The following is a 19674-nucleotide window of genomic DNA, read 5'->3' on the forward strand; positions in this document are numbered from 1 at the left end:
TACTATACTCATCTATTATGTACATGCCTGGCTTTACATCTGTGGCCTTGGCAGATGGAGGGGTGGAAACTGCAGATCTCTGTTCAATAAAGCTGATAGATTACCAGGTAACTAGCGATTATAGTTTGATCGTTTACTCAGTCATGGCAAGTGTTTCTAATTTGTTACAGTAAATAATAGTAGCGTAAAGTGCGAGGCAGTAACTTGGAATAAAAACGTTAGATTACCTAGGTCGTTATCTTAAGAAACTCAATCTCTTTTACAGACTTATTCTAGTTTTAAGGTGGTTTTGGTGGTTTCCAACTACAACTTTAATTTAACTTTTTCTAATATACTCAACCAGGTACTAATATTCATCATATTCATCTTCTATTAGCATTAGACGGTTGCTTTGCTTCTAGACCTTTGGAGTTGCACTAGAGTTTAGTTCCGCTTCTAACAAATGCCCCCAGCCGGTAACTACCTAGGTACATGTATGACGTAGAAAATTGTTCTAAAGGAAATTAGTGTACCTGTCAGATCTTGCTATTGTACCACTACCTTACCTACCTGCTTATCACTATTCCTTTCATGCATCTATCTGGTAAGCCCTTGGCTTATCATATTTGGGAATTTCCTGCTTCATTGAAGGAAAGGATCGAGAAGGGTCGCTCAAAAACGCGCGTCAGTGGCTTAGGTACGTGAGGCCACTCGCCTAGCAATCAACGAATGAATACGAATAAATACCTGGGCGTGGAAGTGGACGATGCTGTGCCCACCACTCTATGCCGGGGAAATGGACGCCCAGACAAGCTAGATCTCGGCGGTCGAAATAAAGGCCGACAGAACTTGGCCCCTGTGATCTGTCACTAGGGTGTCTGAGTTGTGGGATGCAAAGCAATTGGGTGTACGCAGTATTACGGCGGCGCAGTACGATTTCGACAGTATAATTTGAACCTGCTCGAAACTTCCCTATGAAATGAAACAATCAACTTATTCGGAGGCATAGCCCGTATTGTACGTCCGCAGAGTGACTCGCATGCCAGAATTTCACCTTGTGGAGCGAAGGCTGAGTGTCTCGACTGGATGAACGGATAGAAGGCTGGTAGGTAACCAAGCGCTTGCTTGTCAGCTGCTGTACCTAAGGCACGTTTCGTGACTGGTTCTGTCTTGCAAAGTCGAACCGCTGCGATACAACTTAGGCGCGTGCGGATCCTAAATAGGCCAAGGCTGTGGATTTTCTCCTGCTTTTACATATGCCACGTCAGGTCCACCGAGACACATATAGCCCATCTTCGGGTTGGGTTAACTGAGCTTTGGATCCGAAAAATAAGAAAAAATATAGAGGCTGGTCATACGCATCCACATATGGAAGTATCCGTCTCACCCGACGCCCCTTTCTGTCCAATCATTTTCGTGGTTCCTTTAATACCCGCTTACTACTTGTCGAAGACTCTGGCTATCGGCACAAAGCCATGATGGAACATGGAATTCAAGGATGCCTCTTATGATCTTAGTGATCTTAGGCTCTAAATTAGGTTGATCTTCCTAGACCTAGGACCCGGCATTCATCTCAAAAACAGGGGCGTCAGGTCGGCCATCGTCAGCAATTATTGTTAGCAAGCTGCTTCCTGCAAACTGGCGGATTGATCTACACATCCATGTCTAGCGTACATATATGTATGTACAATACACCATAGTACAACCCCAAGGGACGTATTTACGTATGTATGCATATACGCTGACGCCTTGCAAGTTGCAACCAAGACTGTTACTCATGTATATGTATGTTATAATAGTCTTATGGTAGCTTTGCAGTAGCTGGTAGGCTAAGCTATATTTGTAGTCACTAGAACACGACACGGTATCTCCGAACCACAGCGAGAGTACCCATTAATATGAAGTTATTATTACCAATTGCCAGCCATCGTTAACGAATACATGCACTACCGTCTTTTCGGACTGACGTATGCCCCTGCTCCATCATCCTTTTTGTCATCAGCTTTTTTTTTCTCTCTTTCCATGTTAACATACCACCTTGTTATTGTGTATGTAGATAGACCTAATGTAGCCAGTTTCTCGCCCGATCCGTCTACATGCTCGTTTGCATCTTGTTGTCTAAAACAACTTTTTAATTAGGAAAGGTTCTGTTACCGTTCATCAAATTCCGAAGACTAAAAGATCGAAAGACGAACGCTTAGCTCCAAATATAGGATCTAGACGAGCGCGCATATCGACTCTTGCTAGGATAATTATACATATCAAATTGTCCGGCGCTTCCGCATTTCGGAAACGTCTCGGTAGACGGCGGCTGGCAACTTATACTAACCCTCAGGCTCCTTTAATAAAGCTTCATAATTACACTTGAGCTTAAATCTGCTTTTCTCTTCACTAAACAAGGTACCTAGGTTAGAACTTATCTGGAGAAGCACCATATGAAAGACAAGGCCGGGCCGCCCTGATCTTTGTTACAGGATAACGATTCGTACATCATATACGGGGATCCGAGACTGTACCCTTCCCCTCGCATTCCACAAATTCGTATCGCGTGGAGACACTTAAGAACCCGAGCTACAAAACCAGCGTTCCCGCCCACCTATTACGAGACAGTTTGGAATTCGACTATTTTTTGGGTTTTTGGTCATTTGCATCTTCGACTATAATCTAGATTTATTTTTCCCTTGCAGCTTTTCGATTTTCGCGCAACAAGACCGTGATACATACCATCTAAGTACCTTGAATAACATCCTCTTAATACCGATAAACCGACTCGGCATTAAATCGACATTATCCTCCGACTCGTCCCTTTGTGGGCCACCCTTGTCCTTCATCTCCAGGTATTCGAAAGAGAGAACAAACGTTTAAGCCAACTCATCTGATGGAATAGAATTTTGTTGGGTTATTCTATTTGCTTTGGAGCTGCTGGGTTTGTTTAGCTGGGAATTAAGATGGCTCGGAATCGCGGTTAGTATATTTATTCTTATTATTTTCTTCATGTCCTTGGTCTTCCATTTCTTGTCTTTTGGTCAGAATCAAATAATACCTCTCAAATCCTCCAAGTTGCATTGTGAGGCACCATCCGTCCATCCATCCATCATACATCATACCTTGCACAAGCATATCTATGTTAAACACACCTACATGTACACCATGTATACCATGTATGACGCCTATTTCCACACCCTCATACATACATCCGACAAGTCGTCGATATATCAGTTAGTGGGAATAGATCGAGTGTCAATCGAGCGTCAATCGTCGCATTCCATATTCCATGCCATAACAAAGAAAACACCCTGTTCCTTGGACCCAGCTATTACACACCGAAAGTTGGTGCCGTATTCCCGGGTCTCCATCTAACACAAGTTGTCATACTATGTACAACATATAATTCACCTTTTTTTTACTCGACATGGTCTTGGGTATATCCACTCATCCACTCATTATCCTTACATACAACTACATACAAGCTGATGCGTGGTTGTTGTAAATGCAATCAAGCTTTAAACTTTCTAAGATTTAAAGTTGACAGTTGCGCACACGCTAGTTAATTCTTTTTATATTATATTCTATTATATTCAATTCACTTAACTTTTGATCCCCGCCATAAGCATACATCTTTTTCTTAACCTATCATTATCTTTTGATTGTCCCACTATTTCCATTTTACTCTTCACAATTCATGCATTAAAACCCATTAAAACCATTTATGCCAGGTCCCTTTAATGCTAACTAGTCCCTTCTAAACTTTAAGTGCTCTCGTTTATGTCCCAGTTCTCCGGCTCTCACCATTTCCAGCACAACGGTGACCCGAAAAACGTACATAGCGCCTCTCCCACACCTTCGTCGTCACCTCCGAACGACCAGGCCCCCACATCCAACGGCAAGCTGACTTCGGCCCCTACCAATAAAAGCCATCATATCATAAACGTTGGTGGTTTCCGCACACGAACTCGAGCTCGCGCTGTTTCGACGCCTATTCCAGCATCTCCCGCCCGGGTTAATCATGATAGCTCCCCAATAGATATAACTCCTATATCAAGTGAGACGCATCGCAGAACCACAAGTCGAAGTTCCTCTAGGCCGTTGTCTATGGTGCAAACCTACCAGCCGCCCCTCATGGATGTTAACGAAGATACGATTCCCGAACTCCAGCCTATCTTTACTTTCCTCAACAGTCATGCGAATAAGCTATACCAAGAGGGTTATTTCCTAAAGCTTGACGATCAAAATACTCGTGAGTTTGCATTATGGCCAATTGAACCCTTCAAGAGTCTAACAGCCTTTAGAGGGTAAACCGAATCCCGATCGCACCTGGACAGAATGTTTTGCACAGTTGGTGGGAACCGTATTGTCTTTGTGGGATGCGGCTGAATTGGATGCTGCGGGGGAGGATGGGGAGGTTCTGCCAAAGTTCCTAAACTTGACAGATGCTTCCATTAAGATGGTACGAATACTAGCTGATCGAAAAGAAATATACAGGACTATACTTTTCAAATTCAAAATAGAATCGTGAGCTAACATATACCTAGATCGAGTCCCTACCTACAAGGTCGAATGAAGAGCAGCCATTGCAAAATATTCTCAGTATATCGACAGCGGGGCGGAATCGCTATCTTTTGCACTTCAACTCTCGGCATTCCCTCATACAATGGACTGCTGGTATCCGACTTGCCATGTTCGAGCATTCGACTCTCCAAGAAGCCTACACAGGAGCCTTAATTGCGGGCAAGGGCAAGACACTAAATAATATTGGCGTCATTATGGAAAGAGCACGTACACCAATGGATCAATGGGTAAGAGTCCGATTTGGAGCTGGCGTGCCGTGGAGACGCTGCTGGTGTGTTATTTCACCACCGGACGAGAAGGAATTTATCAAAGCTCAGAAAGAGCATAAGAAAAAGTCTCCATACGATCGACATACACCACTGCTCAAAGGAGATATAAAATTTTATGACAGCAGGAAGGATGGGAAGAAGCATAAAAAGATGCTACCCATTGCAACCATCAGCGACGCCTATTCAGCGTATGCCCTGTATCCCCAAGCTAAGTCATTGATTGATGCTTCGACGCTGGTCAAGATTGAAGGAAATATCACCATTCACTCAGACCCGCCTACTGAGAGCGAGGGTTTCGTGTTTATTATGCCCGAAGTGCACCCGGCGGTCAGCGGCTTCGAGATGATGCTTAGGTTTTTATTTCCTACCTGGGATACCTTCGGCCTCTATGGCCGCCCAGGGAGATTGGTTGCGAGCGTCCTCGATTCGAGGTCCCTTATGTTCGCCATGCCGAAGCACAAGCGTTATGGCTACTTAGAATTATTGGATGTGTCAGGACTAATCTTAAGTGAAGGTAGTTCAAGCTGGAACGAACGAGAATGGAGGAAGAAGCTCAAGGAGCTGACCGGTACCCGCATGAATAGCGCAGAGGATGGAGCAAGTTCCAGTTCCAGTTCAGGACAGACCAACGGCCATAGCAAGCGCCTTAGTTTTGGCCCCGCTGCTGGGGGCTCTTCGAAGCCCCGTGTTGGTTTTGCTGACGAAGCGCCCCCTCCCGTTCGTACATCTCGATCTATGTCGCTCGGTAGTCGACCTCCCCCCCAAAATGATCCGGCCCCTCCTATTCCCGATGCCTCTGCAGTGATTGGAGAGAAGTCCGGCCATGTTCGTAATGCGTCGGACTCCAATATCCCTGGCCCTATGCCTCCTCAGCCGCCCTCTCACCAGGATAGCTCCTATGCGTCGAGCCCAGCCTCATCCATGAGAGGCCCTAATGCAGGACGTGCGTTCATAAATGATTTAGCAGCGACCCCAGAGCGTATGAGTTCCGACGAAGATCGAACAGACCTTCCGATCCGTGATTTCGAAGGAATGCGGAGGATGCCAACTCCGGAGCCGGTGTCCCAACCTCCCAGTTTCTCCCACGCGCCTGGCCATGTTCCTACGACCCGTCCTTACCATTCACCCGAGATGCGTCGCGCTAATAGCCGCTTATCCATGACTACCCTTGCGCAGCTTGCAACAGCTGGCGGCGTCCCCGTAGGCGAGGATCCACGAGATAATGAAAGGAGCAACGAGGAGCGCCGTGGGCCACCTTCACGGGGACCCGACCAACGTGGTCAACAACTTCCGGTACATGCTCACGCCAACAACGCTGGGATATCTGCTAATGCCGGATCTCGTGAAGTTTTAAGGGAAAACCAGCCACAGTCTCCCGGACTACCACCGCCTCAAATGGACCCCTCCGGAATGAGATCGAGATCGCCGCTAAACCAAACTATGGGCCCTCCACCCCCTGGCCCACGAGGTCCCAGCCCAGGTTCCGGTAATCGACCAAAAACACCTACCTCTCGACCCGGCACTGCGTCCGGTAATCGACCACCACAACCTGGATACGGCCCGCCTCCAGGTAACATGCCCCCAGGTCAACGAGGACCACCTTATGGTATGGCCCCTCCCGGAAGAGGCCGCGGCCGTCCCCCACCGAATATGGCTCCAGGGCGAGGCCGACCAAACTACCCACCTCAGGAGAACATGTACCGCGGCTATCCACCGCAAGGCCCACCAGGCCCTGGCGGCCCTGATAGACCTAGATCCCCAGCTAACCGCCAACCTTTGCCACCGCTGAACACTTCTCCCCCTATTCACAGAAAACCACTTCCAGCTCGTAGCGACAGTCTACAACACCGACATATTCGCGACGATATGACACCACAGTCCCCATCCACAAGCAGTGGAAGTCTAACGGGCAATCGCATCGATGCGGCTGGACTAGGCCAGGTCCGTCCTCTTAATACGACACCTCGAGCCCCTCCAAATGTTGGCGTACATCGCGTTGATACTAGCAAAAGCCAATCAAGTAGCCGTTATGATGACTCGGCATCTACCGATAGCCCTGACTACGCCAGTTCTCGTCCTTCGACGGATACGGCAACCTCCAGTGACCGGGAGCGGCCACGAGCAGGTGTCCTCCGAACAATTGGGAATGCAGATGATTCTCCAACACAAGCCCGTGGCGCGAATTTTGATATTCCGGACATAGATTTTGGCCCGACTTTGAATTATGGAACAGCACCTGTCGCGAAGGCACCAACACCTACCAACCCGCAGCCTAGATCGTTCTCGCCCGGACCTCGCTCTAATTCGCCGGCTCACGTACCTCCACGTAGATCACCTGGAGCTGAGATGGGACATAACCGACAAGAGTCAGAGGATACATTGCGACGTAGCATGATCTGGCAACCTGCAACTCCTGGATCTGGTCCCGGGGGACACGGCCTGTCACCCGAAGAGTTTGTCCAGCAACGAGCGGTTGCTGCAGCAGTTACGCCGCAATATGTGCACCAGAGGCATTCATCAGGGATGAGTCTTGGGGGTTTGAGAGCGGGTACGCCAACGCCTCCATTAAACCGTAGTCAAGGCTCGGATTATATTGGTACACACTCCCGAAATAATTCGCAAGATCTCTTGCAGCGTCCAAGCTCTCGGGGGCCAAATGAGCTACTCCAACGCCCCGGGTCCAGAGGTGCCGGTGCTGTTCTTGGCGGACAAGGGGTCAACGACGCGCATCTCTCAGCTCGGGAGCAAGAACATGTAGCGCGTGTGACAGGCTCTCCTTTAATTAATATGGCAGGTAATAGGAATGCACCACAAACCAGTGGAGGTCTAGTAGGTGCAATCGAGGCAAGAGAGCGAGAAAAGCAACAAATGAAACAGGGTTGGAGTAGTCAGGCTGCACAGTACGCAATCAATCAGCGCCAGCAACAGCAAGCTTTTCAACATTATCAACAACGTACACCGTCGCCCAGTATGCCACCGCCTGCTGGAATGTATTCTAATATGGGTCGCGGCAACGTACCTCAGACTCCTGGCTACGGTGGTTTTGGAGGACCAAGTCCAATGTCTTACGAACAAGAAGGCGGCTGGTCGTCGCCTGGGCCGGGATTTAGGTCTCCACCCCCTGGGAACTTCGATCCTCGCACAAACCAACAGGGCATGCAACCATACGCCCAATTCCCAGCACAGAGTCCACCGCCTGGTGGACGAGGACAAAATCCTCCTTACCACGGACACGCATTTTAACCGATATATGACAGAACATTAAAACGCGCCGGATAGCATTGTTGGACGCGTTCACTAATTCCTTGGTTTGAAGATTCTTTACGTCGAAATATTTATAAGAATGGATGTTCTTCAAAGCGCAAGCGAGTACTCATCAGTAATCTTTTTTCCTTTTACTTAATCGGGTTGGCAATTAACGAGTCATACGGTAGAAAGGCATAGCATAGTCCCCGGTACTCATTTGTTATTATGTAAATATTTTGGTCCTTTCGAGCTCTTGTCTTACCTCCAAGAGGAGGTTATTGCATCTTCAGCATCAAACGGATTACTGAAGTTATCGGAGCGTGGTTATTCTTAGTGTATATGAATGATACTTTATAGTACACTCTGCTACTAGTTGATTGTTTGACTTGGATGTGAGACCACTTTGATTTCTTACTCGTTTATATTAGTTATTGCACTTTAAACTCATGACAACTTCAAGGTTAACTTATTAGTTCACTCGTAGGGCCTCTTGCGACTCTCGGAAACGCCGCCTATCCACCATTTCTAACACATACCCCTAATTGTGTCTTGGACTATATCCGATTCGGCCAATTGGGGAAGCTTTCCCTAGCCGCCGTAAATAGTATAGTCTTAACTTTATTAGTACTATGAGTTGTTTGTGGTTCTTTAGAATTGTATACGGTGAAGATTCTGGATAGGAGCTTCTGTGCTAGATAGGTTCTTCATATACATTCACTAAGGTCTCTCTTATTATTAATACATATAATACATAGAAAGGAACGCAATAAACACTAATCAACTAACATATGCGTACTCCACGTATAGAATATCCAGCTATGCATATACTATACTTCCATCACGTGAGAATATATTGTACCGATAGAATATCTCAATAGCCAGTTCAGGTAGCATTCACCCAGATAAGTGCTTTACTTCTTAAAAGATAGAATCGTTCTAACTATGTCTTGCGATGACACTACCTCAGGTCTATTTTCTGCAACTTCACAGGCAAGGAACGAGCGCAAAACGAAATTCAAAAAAGGTTAAAGTTAGCAGTGGATGAGACATGTAGAATAATAAGGGTTCAATCACCTGCTAAGGGTCTCCGAGTTTAGCTTCGCAGGGCTGACACTCTACAGGCATGACCCCATACGGTGGACTATTAGTCCAACTGTGCCAAAATCAAGAAAATGGGTGGGAGCTGTCCAAAAAGGGTAATTTAATAAGCAACGCTAGGTGCACAGTATCCCGAAATACCTGATATAAGACTTTTTATATTATTTATTATTATTTTTATTATATATATATACATAACACGATATATATTCAAATAACTTCATGAATACAACGCTTCAAGTATTATAGTTGGTATCATTTTATAGCCTTAATCAATGCGAAAGTAACAATCCAAGTTGCATGTTTATAAGATATATATTGGATAGTTGGCTTGTTGAAATATCTGCGGCCTTTTCAAGATGTTAGTCTTGAAGGGTATCACGTGTTATCCTCTCGACACAACACCTAGTCACTTGATATTAATACTAGTATAATATGCCAGTTTAAAGACATATAAGGATGCAATTTGGATTGTTATTTTCGCATTAATTGAAGCTATAAAATGATACCAATTATAATTTTTAAAATAGGATATTCGCGAAGTTATTACAGTGTATAAGTTGTATCCTGTATATTTACGTATTTGTATATATTTAAGGTTAAAGTAATGGTTGAATCTTATTGGTTATTATTTTTAATTCGTGGGCTAGTTTATGGGGAAAGGGAAGGTAGCCTGCAATGTATTGAATAATGCTTATATTTTTAATATCTTCACGAATTCAAGGTCAAGTTATATAAGCCCTAGGCTGAAATTTTTGTCTTTTTTTAATAAAAATACCAATACCAATTTTAAGTAATTCGAACATATATTAGTAAAGTTATCCCCATATAAAAGGTATATACTACCTTATAAAGTGTGTATATAGTAGAAATAGCCGAACTTATACTGTAATCTTAATGTTACTATTACCTTATTTGATATAGTGCGACTGACTTTTTTGATTTTGGCACAGTTGGACTAATAGTCCACCGTACCCCAGCTTTGCCCCACATGGCTCCGAAGCTTATCGCAGCTGCCGACTAAACCTAAGGGAGGGGCAGCTGCCTGACGCAACATGTCGCATTGCCAACATTGAACCCTTTTAGACTCACTCCACGTGCTTTCCCATACTTTCAGCCTTGCTCATGCTCTTTCGGTTCACGGGTTACTTTGCAATCTTAAACCTTTTTATTTTTTATTTTTTACTCGTGTTCAAAAAGGACTGCTTCTATTTTTATTCTACTAATTTCTTTTGCATCTACCGAACTGCTCGCATACCTTTATTTTAAGTACATACATACATACACTTGACACTTCTTAGCATTCGTGGATGTGTTGACGTTTAGACCGGGTCTCCTTATCCACTGCTCTGGTTTAACATTGCAACCCTTACCATATACTCTCGAACATCTGATCCATTTAAACAACCGAGTTCCTCCTTCGATTCAGTTATCCGTCTCGGGTAACATAGATACTCTGTCGGCCAAATGCCTAGGAGGACGCTGCGTATTCTCTGCTTCGGCAACTCGCTAACGTCTGGGTTCCCGGTGGGCAAGCCGTACGCAGAGAAACTTACTGAGAAGCTGGAGGAAGCGCTGCTAGGTCACGGCTATGGCGAGATTCAGTATGAGGTCGAAGGCGTACCGGGCGACTTGGTAACGCGAGGTTCGTTTCTCGATCGAATGCGGGATTCATGTGAGTTCTTCTACTTAAGGTCGCTTTCTACGAAATACATCCTCGGCTTATTCCGATATCACATATATCAAACAGTCTATTCATTCAAAACTAGTCCCGCTCCAACAATAAAATCAAGCCAGCTGACTAGCCGATTTAAACTGACATATTCTATTAGGGAAAAAGAGATCGGAATTTTATGACTGGACTATTGTATTAGGTGGAACGAAGTAGGTTGCCTTCCTCTAGCTCAGCCCACCTCCTTTCAAATTATACATTCATCTTCATCTGTATCTCTAAGAAGGGGAATCATCTTAACCATTCGAGCACCTGCCTGGAGCTTCTAAGCTAACCTTAACTTTTACTCATATATAGTGACCTTGGTTGGGGATGTGCGGTTGATGATATCGTCGCTGGCTTGAAACGGACCTGGGATATACCACTCCTGAAGGGTAGCAAGGTGCTAGCCTTGACGATACCAGACACCAGAGCCCGATATAAGGATGTTAAGGAACGACGAGATGAAGTAAACAACGCCATTAAGGAATACAGGAAGCCAAACTTGTAAGTGATACTGCTTTCCTCAATTATCTTATATGAGAAACGATACCTTCGCACTACTATCGCCGGGAAAGGGGGGCCTCCTAGCTTCTATCGGTTCTTAAACAGATGTAAGATATTGTATACATGGTATTAACATTACATGCTATAGTTTCTATTTTGACTTACACAACGCCATACCCTACCACAACATGGAACCCTCAGATAGACCTAAGTACTGGCAAATGGACGGCGTGCACCTAACAGAAGACGGCTACAACCTAATGGGGGAGAAAATCGCCACAGAACTTATCAAGCTCATAAGACTTGCGGAAGCTCAAGACACGGATATTAGCAGCATCGCAAAGGATGCGCGGCAGAGGCAAGCCATCGAGGACATGATATATGAGGAAGAGAGAGGGAACCCGAGACTACTTAGCCAAGGCTACATCGTTGTGCGGAAGACAGATCTAGATTAGATTAATGCATTAAGAAGCTTTTATCTTCATTTCATTCATTCATCCTAACACTCTATTTCGTGGGGAGGGATATTCTAGTTAGAACCCCCTGTACTATTTACAACGTGTCTGTCCTTGACGCCGTTTCTATGCATTTAGTCATTATCCGGCAACGCCATACTCGTAAGCTAAAAATTCCCTACATGCTTCGTTTCCCTTTTCTTCTCCCCCGTTTGTGATTTAGTCTACCCGTTATGCTTCTATCATACTACTAGATTCGCCGCGACGAATTCCGGAAACTCGCGTTGCAGCGCGTTGGTCACGTTTTCGACCTCTTCGGCTAGGCTCTGAACGTTGGCGTCCCATCGGCGCATCTCCTTTCCTACGGTTACTTCGGCGCGACCGCTACCCTTCTCGCCCGAAGCTTCGCCACGCTCAAACCAGATTATTCTTTCTATCTGGTCGATGCGGCCCACGAGACGGCCCTGCTCTATCATCTTGGCAGTCGTGTCCTCGGCACGATCAGCCGCCAATCCCAGCAGCTCGCCTAGCGCGTCGAACCCAATATTGCTGTATAGTCGCGAGACACCTAGCAGGTTGTGTTCTACGACGGCACGAGCTAGCACCGTGGACCCGTCTGCTGTCGTCGCTAACTGGTGAGGCGCAAGGCCTTCGGCGAACTTCTGCACCTCGCTCGCTGCTAGTAGTCGGTCGAAGAACATCTTCTCCAGCATGCCGAACTCGGGCAGGTTCGGCGAGCGCTCGTCCTTGAATAGCCGTCCCAGGGCGCGGCTGCGCAGGGGGCCGGCGGGGGCTAGGATGGCGCATTTCACGGCCATGCTGAGAGTGTGCAGACGCTCGTCCTCGGAAATAGCGGGCGATAGGCTGATTTCGTGGTAGGCCTGGCTGGCGGGTAGGAACTCGCGCTTGGCATCTTGGATGCGGGCCTGCGAGAGGCGGAAATGTAGGTTGAGAGTCGGGTCGGTGACCTGGTAGATGACGTTCTTGAGCTTGTTGAGGTAGGTCTCGGCGGCGGTGGTATCGTCGACTTCGAGGTAGTTGCGCACGATGCGGATCCATACCCGAACGCGGTCTTCGGGCGACACCCGGCGCTGGGAGCTGTCGAGGGGGATCTCGGAGAGCGCGCGGGCGGCTGCTACGTTATCTTCGTTGGTCTCGTAGCCGTCGGCAGCGAGCTCAAGTAGGGCAGCGACTTGGTCGGCGAAAGTACCCGAGGTCGTTGCCGATGTTGCGGTGGAGACTGATGCAGAAGCCTGGCCGCTGGCAGCGGAGAGTGTCTCGAGAGCGTGGTTGGCGATGTCAACCCATAGGTCTGCGTTGTTGAATGCTCTCGCGGCGGCGATGAATGAGTTGAGGAGAGAGCGCTGGGCGACGACGCCGAGCTGCGAGGAGATCTGGCTGTTTGTGATGGCTTCTATGGTGGCCTTGAAGTCGCTTGATGCGGTCTGCGGCGTCGATATGGATTGGAAGTTGGTGAGGAGGCTTTCGAAGGCTGTTGCTGGGTCTGGAGACGACTGCACCTGGGCTAATGCCTCGGTGACTTTTGGGCTTGCCATGGTCGGTTTGGAGGGGGTTGTTTCTGCTTAGTGCATAAAAAGTAAGGTTGTTTGATCTATGAAGATGTCAAGATATGAAATTGCAAAAGTGGGCAAATGGGTGGGTATCACGTCAAGCAGGAAATCAAGACGGTTGAAGGTGAAGGTGAAGTTGTGATTGCAAGCTCGAAGGTGGGGCTTGTAGTTGTTTAGCTGCTGCTTGCTGTTTGCTGGTGAACGTGGGGAAGCTTGGGTGGGGTATAGAAGCCTGGAGGAGGATGCTTTATAGCGTTTTGTTGAATAAATTGTTTATCATCATATGTAGCTCTCCTAAGGAATATCTTGTCTTACACGGAATAGATCAATTGTCGCTTTTCTATATTTCTCGTCGCACTACGTATTATGATATGTTTGTTTCATTGTTATCCATTTATATACCCTTTGGTAAAAACTTAATCTTTCTATTCTACATCTAACACTTTATCTAAGAATATTTGAAAGATATGCACTACGAGTAACTTCTATATAGCTGTACAAGAGGTTGTCAGTTGTTGTAGTATTACTTGTTTCTTTATATCTAATATGAGTACATATTATACAAGCATTGAATGCCGAACACAAAGCGAGTCCGCCAATATACTAGAGAGTTAAGGGATTAGAATAAACTTAAGAAAGCCGTATACTGTTTATAAACAAATCAGGTAGTTATATTTGAGACTGTAGATCGAATGTGGGGTGTCAAGGATGAAGCTGGGGTTGAGAACTTGTATTGTGAGGATGTCTGAAGGTGAGGCTCTTTTTTACTTGAATTACTTGTATAGGCATGTATCTAAAATGCCACTTTACTTTAATCTCGTATTTGGTCATGTTTACTTTTTATGACAACAATGTCCCGTGTATTTAATCCTAAGATCGATTAGAACGGTATCAATCGGATTTCTTATATACTAAAAAGACGCTATTTTCGGTGTGATCAGACCCCGGCTTGCATCGAACTCCCTATGATCTGCAGAACAAGGTATTAACGAAACCGTAGACCCTAGAGAGCCACTCCTGTCGTATAAGTAATTTTCGGCTTGCCATATAGAATCAAGTCTTCAGACTGGTAGGTTGGCAAGGCATTTTACTATATAGTTGCCTACGTATAGCAAGTCAAAGTATAGTTCCACTATTGTGGCTGCGTATTGTGCACATGAGCTACTGCATATCAACCATTCATCCGATGCATTAGCAACCTCATGTGTGAAGAATGTCGAATCGTCATTGGCTTAAAGTCCTATTTGGAGGATTCAATCATTTGGAATATCGTACCTCCTTCTTGCTCGACATGTATTCTGGCACTTTAGGCTCTCCCGTCGTCGTTTGAAAAATAGCTATGTATATAGCTATGGGTACTTATCTGCCCAATAGACAAAATGAACGAACGCCTTAATTAGTCTTATCTGTTAGCTGATGAGAGGATAATGGCTGGCTATGATATTAGATTTCATTCTGCCACAACCCTATAATTGAGTGTGAAGGTTATAGAATTTGGTTTGCATCACGGTCGATCTTGGTACGCAAACGAGTTGTAAATGGATCTGTCATACTTTGACTACGTGAAATATTTATCTCGGGACCAACCCGATCTGAGGCCCTTATCCGAGTTTCTTACCGGCCCTTGCCAACAGCCGGATGTTGAGGAAGTTGAGTGTCACGTTGCAGGCCTAGAGTTTCGTAGCGATGGAACCACACGCTACTCTAGGATGGGCACTGACAAGCTGAACGATACGGCTTCAAGATTCATCGCAAAAGATATGTCCTCGAATGCCGTTGGACTTTGTCTTCTTGTAGAGGATATTGGCCCTAGTGCCATGGAGACCCTGGGTGGAATCCTGGATGTCGACCCTTATTTCTTCTGTGGGCATATTGAGAGGAGATTCGTAGATATCGAGAAAGACCCGCCATCATCTCTCATGACGTCTATTCCGTCTCGTATCGGCTCCCAGAGCTTCGCGAACTTCCACTACCAGCGACCGATCGATTTAGGAGAACTGGATGCATACCCTAGCATCCCACACGATCTTCGTCTCCGCGGTAGTTCTACGCGACCTCGTCGGGCTCTCCCAGAGCTCTTTGGAAGATATGTTGGACTCATTCGCTCATGCTTCTCTATACTATATAAGAAACTTGACGGTGATCGATGGATCTGTATGTGGTTAAACCTACCTTACCTATATGCTAAGTCCCTTAAGCTTCTTTCTTGATTTCTAGATATATTGTAACTTTTCTGGCATCTCATATTTTCGTCAATAGCTAATATTGATTAGGTCTAATGTTGATGGACTCTATATCAACTGATGTTATAGGTTATCTCTCGGCGAAGGATAAGGCACAAGTCGCCAGCTTTCGAACACGCCAAGTTCCATATCGGAATAGGAGAGGCAACATTAATGGGATGCCAAAATTCTCGGAATTTCGCCAAGCTCAAGGTTCTAGGGATGTACGCCCTATTTCTATGATGGACGAAGTCGCAAGGCTATTAGAGGATTGCGCACGCGCGTCGACGAGGCCACCGTCAACTTACAACCTATTCTTCTTATCGACAGGTCCCATTAAACTAATTATTGATGAGTGGCTAACATATTCGCTCATTATGAGCCGGTATATCAAAGTATATGAATACTCGACACAGAGTGTGCAAGATCGCTTAAGAAATTTCGAGAGCGAGGACGTCGTTGATCTGTATCGGTGGCGGCGACGGAGTCAACACAGCTTACACAAGCTTCAGGTCCTAAAATGGTTCGTTGAATCATCGTTGAAACCTTCCAAGAGGCATCATGACAATTCTCCTCTAGTCGAAGAGGGGGAGGCTCTAATACGGGATATCAACTATATAATATCCCAAATCGAACAGAATGGGAACGCACTTGAAGCGATGATACCTATCATGGCGTCTATCATCCAACTTTTAGACTCACGTAGGTCAGTCGTTGAAGCGATATATGTTAAACGATTAACATATATCGCGATCGTATTCCTTCCGCTCTCTTTCGTCGCAACTCTCTTTAGCATGAGCGATAATTTCTCGATCGCTGGTACTGGAGTTTGGATATATGTGGCAACTGCTGTTCCTCTTTTATTAGTGGTCTTGATGGTCTCCAGCCTGCCTGCTCGAGCGGCTTTGAGGAAGGCGAAATTACTTCGAAGGGGTGTGAGCAGGTTGCATTGAGATAAGCTGCGCCAACCTACCTACAGCCTACATATAACATATGTACCTCATTGGTAGGTACCTACCTAGGAGGTACCTAGGTAGTCAAGTACTACATATGTTGCTACACGTGTAAAACTTTACTTAGTACGACAAAGCTAGGCTATTGGACCTGAGGTACAAATATTTAAAGCTGGAAGGTACGAGGAAGATGACAATGCCTAGCTTTCTTTTCTATTCTTAATTCATACGGGCAGCATCTGATGTTGTAAAGCTAACAGTTATATCTACAACTATTTTGACATATTGAACAGCCCCTTTTCAATAAATAGAATGATAGTCGGGAGTTTAATCATTACTATTTGCATTTAATTCAATATAAACCCATCATACTATACATACTAGCGGTTTATTGTCGCATTTTCACTGATTACTGGTGAGGTCTGCGTTACCGACCTGACCACGTCTATATGAAACGAAACAATCACTGCATACCTCCTATAAAGCTTTTAGATCCAATGGAAAGAGGCCTACGCCCAGAATTAGTTGACGAGTTTAGGAAGATATACCCAGATAAAAAGTCTGCTATAAACGAACATGTTAGGAAGGTCAAGGAGATACTCGAGGATGCGACCAAGTCTGGAGCATTTCGAGCAATCCCAATTACAACGAGAATGAAAGAATTCGACTCGGCACTGAATTCCCTTCGAAGAAGGCAAGCTGCTAGATTCGAGCGAGAGGAGCTTAGGAAGCGAGTGTCTGACGGAGGCGGGAACTGGGAATTATATTGGAAACGACGTGGAAAGGAGCAGAGAATCAACGACTGTGGCCCGTTTGAGGACGTTGACAGCATGTTGAACGCTCTACACGATTTTGGCGGCGCGAGAGTCTGTGTTTATTTCCCAGACGATGTTGAGAACGTCATATCGTTTCTCAACCGATCCGAACTTATTAAAGTTATACATATCAATCGCAAGACTCAAGGGGCTACAGACATGGACGAACTCAGGGAATATGTGGAGATGTTAGAGCAGCAGTCTTCATCACCTTCGGATAAAACCTATCAAAAACCAGAGGAGAAATCAGTCACGAGTGGGAGGCTATTTCCAGGATATCGCGCAACTCACTTGGTCGTTGAACTGCTGGGAGATGCAGTCCCGGAATGGCATAGAGGCTCTCATTATAGGGTCGAGATTCAGATAGGCACCGTGGTAATGCATGCTTGGTCACAGATCGAACATGACATCATTTATAAATCTGGAGGTAACGAGCCTTCGGACGAGGAAAGAGGAATACTAGACCTGTTTAACGGAATCGTCATAGCGGGGGAGGCGGCTCTAAAGCAACTTGCAGCGTGCACTGCACGTAAGGAAAAGGACCGATCCAGGGATGACAGCGCGGCGGCAACTAATCGTTATGAATTAGGCGCTTGGTTGGCTGCGTACTGTGATGAATACTCGCTTCGTCCTGGCGGAGCGGCAACACCGCCGGCCTGGAACGAACTGGACAAACTACTCGATATTCTGCGATCGAGCGGAGAACATACTTCTGGAAAGCTCAGAGAACTTCTACAAAAGGTCCGCGAGACCTCACAGCTAGATTCTGATGCTTTCGGTGACGATCTACCTCTCTATTTACTCAAGGCCAAATTTGATCTAGCTACTAAGACGACTCCACGATTCTCTTCAGAGGCGATACAAGATCGGAAACAAAAAACAGCTGCAGAAGCGAGATATCTTGCTTCTCAAGTTGTTCATTCCATAAGCATGGCTTCATATCTCGGTTTTATGGATGAATTTCTCGACAGTATTGAGAGTGCGCTCCCAAATCCAAGCGAGCTTCCGCGCCCAGCTGTAATAGATTTCATCGAATTATTACATCCACAGTATCCGCGCCTGAACCGAGAGGCAGAAGACAGAATAATAGAATTCTGCGAAGCATTTTTGGATGTTAAGAACTTACAGAAGGTTGTCAAGAGAAGGAAAACACTGCTAAAAATGGAGTTACCTCTTCTACTTACCGATATAGGACGTGTCGTCTCACCCATCAACAATATTAAACCTACACAAGACGAAGTTCTTACCATTGTCCCGCGATCACTGTATAGAATATTACATGACCCGGACCAGACATTTATGGTTCCCGAGATACTCATTTGTGTAGAACTGATAACCAGCTTCTCACATGGGCTGAATCCAAAAGAAGAATATCAGAGGCTACGTATAATATGGAGGGAATTTACTGTGGTACAATCGTCACCTTTTATTATAGTGTCGATATGTAGAGATTCAAAATATGAGAATGTAGGTACTCTAGCTACGCCATATGGAGGCATTGACCCCATAGTTGTTACTTTCTACTTATCTGTTATACTGAATAATGGCTTATTTATCACCAGGTTGAGTACAATCCTAATATAATACATGGCCGTATGAGGATGCAGCAGTTTTCGGGAAATTTGAAAGATCATCCAGGAAGTCAACTTCACTCTCTTGACAACAGCTGGTGGGATTTGGTATTTGAGAGATCGCTATTCGCTAAGGAAACAAGTCGGCCACTCACATCCGCCCTCATATCTACAGCCACCCTATCTCATAATGGAGTCTGCAACGACATTATTTCAATAGAGGCTGGCTGTTTCGAGCCAGTATGGTCCGACACACCAACCTGGCGATATGTACGAAGACAACCTACTCAGTGGACGGTAAGAACAGTCGACCTTTCTAAACATTCCTCTCGACAGAACATCGAAAAGGTGGCTCGTAAGAGCCAGTGGGCTGATCTTGCTAAATATCTGAAGCCTGAATACTACATAGCCTTAGAAGATTGCAACGAACCATCGCAGAAGAAATACACTATCAAGGTCGGGGAATTTCATTTCACTATCGAGAGCCGAGGGGATAAATTTCATTTTCTATATGAATCACGGCCATTAAAGTCAGATATTACGGATCGTCTACCGCTACCAACTGAAATTTAGGTGTTAAAAGATGCTATCCAATGCGACGATAGGATACTGACTGGAGGAGTGGAGGGAGAGGCCATCAGGCTATGGCGAGCCTGTCTTTAGTTCCCCAGAGATTGTCTCGGCAATTAGTATGCTTTTACGTAAAGG

At 45.6% G+C, this 19674-nt stretch overlaps 4 protein-coding genes across 5 annotated transcripts; 3 read left to right on the plus strand and 1 right to left on the minus strand.

Annotated features, from left to right (window-relative positions):
* Window positions 1-3744: 3744 nt before the first annotated feature.
* GL218_05136 (uncharacterized protein) lies at window positions 3745-8060 on the plus strand (the record flags this gene model as incomplete). Its single annotated transcript, XM_033581777.1, has 3 exons — window positions 3745-4216; window positions 4269-4426; window positions 4512-8060. The coding sequence occupies 3 exons, from the start codon at window positions 3745-3747 to the stop codon at window positions 8058-8060; spliced, it is 4179 nt and encodes a 1392-aa protein (XP_033435924.1).
* A 2568-nt stretch (window positions 8061-10628) lies between these two features.
* Window positions 10629-11834, plus strand: GL218_05137 (putative gdsl-like lipase acylhydrolase protein; the record flags this gene model as incomplete). Its single annotated transcript, XM_033581778.1, has 4 exons — window positions 10629-10836; window positions 10994-11045; window positions 11191-11379; window positions 11528-11834. The coding sequence occupies 4 exons, from the start codon at window positions 10629-10631 to the stop codon at window positions 11832-11834; spliced, it is 756 nt and encodes a 251-aa protein (XP_033435923.1).
* Window positions 11835-12076: 242 nt separating this feature from the next.
* GL218_05138 (COP9 signalosome complex subunit 4) lies at window positions 12077-13390 on the minus strand (the record flags this gene model as incomplete). Its single annotated transcript, XM_033581779.1, has 1 exon — window positions 12077-13390. The coding sequence occupies one exon, from the start codon at window positions 13388-13390 to the stop codon at window positions 12077-12079; it is 1314 nt and encodes a 437-aa protein (XP_033435919.1).
* Window positions 13391-14943: 1553 nt separating this feature from the next.
* Window positions 14944-19539, plus strand: GL218_05139 (uncharacterized protein; the record flags this gene model as incomplete). 2 transcript variants are annotated; one of them, XM_033581780.1, is made up of 3 exons in its annotated part: window positions 14944-15559; window positions 17106-18412; window positions 19303-19539. In XM_033581780.1, the coding sequence occupies 3 exons, from the start codon at window positions 14944-14946 to the stop codon at window positions 19537-19539; spliced, it is 2160 nt and encodes a 719-aa protein (XP_033435918.1). The 2 variants fall into 2 exon arrangements, with proteins under 2 accessions (XP_033435918.1, XP_033435917.1); XM_033581781.1 differs by lacking the exon at window positions 19303-19539 and having other exon boundaries at window positions 17106-18136; window positions 18249-18323.
* Between the last annotated feature and the right edge of the window lie 135 nt (window positions 19540-19674).

Source organism: Daldinia childiae, assembly GCF_008694065.1.
Source record: "Daldinia childiae strain JS-1345 chromosome Unknown Scaffold4, whole genome shotgun sequence".
Lineage (NCBI taxonomy): Eukaryota > Fungi > Ascomycota > Sordariomycetes > Xylariales > Hypoxylaceae > Daldinia > Daldinia childiae.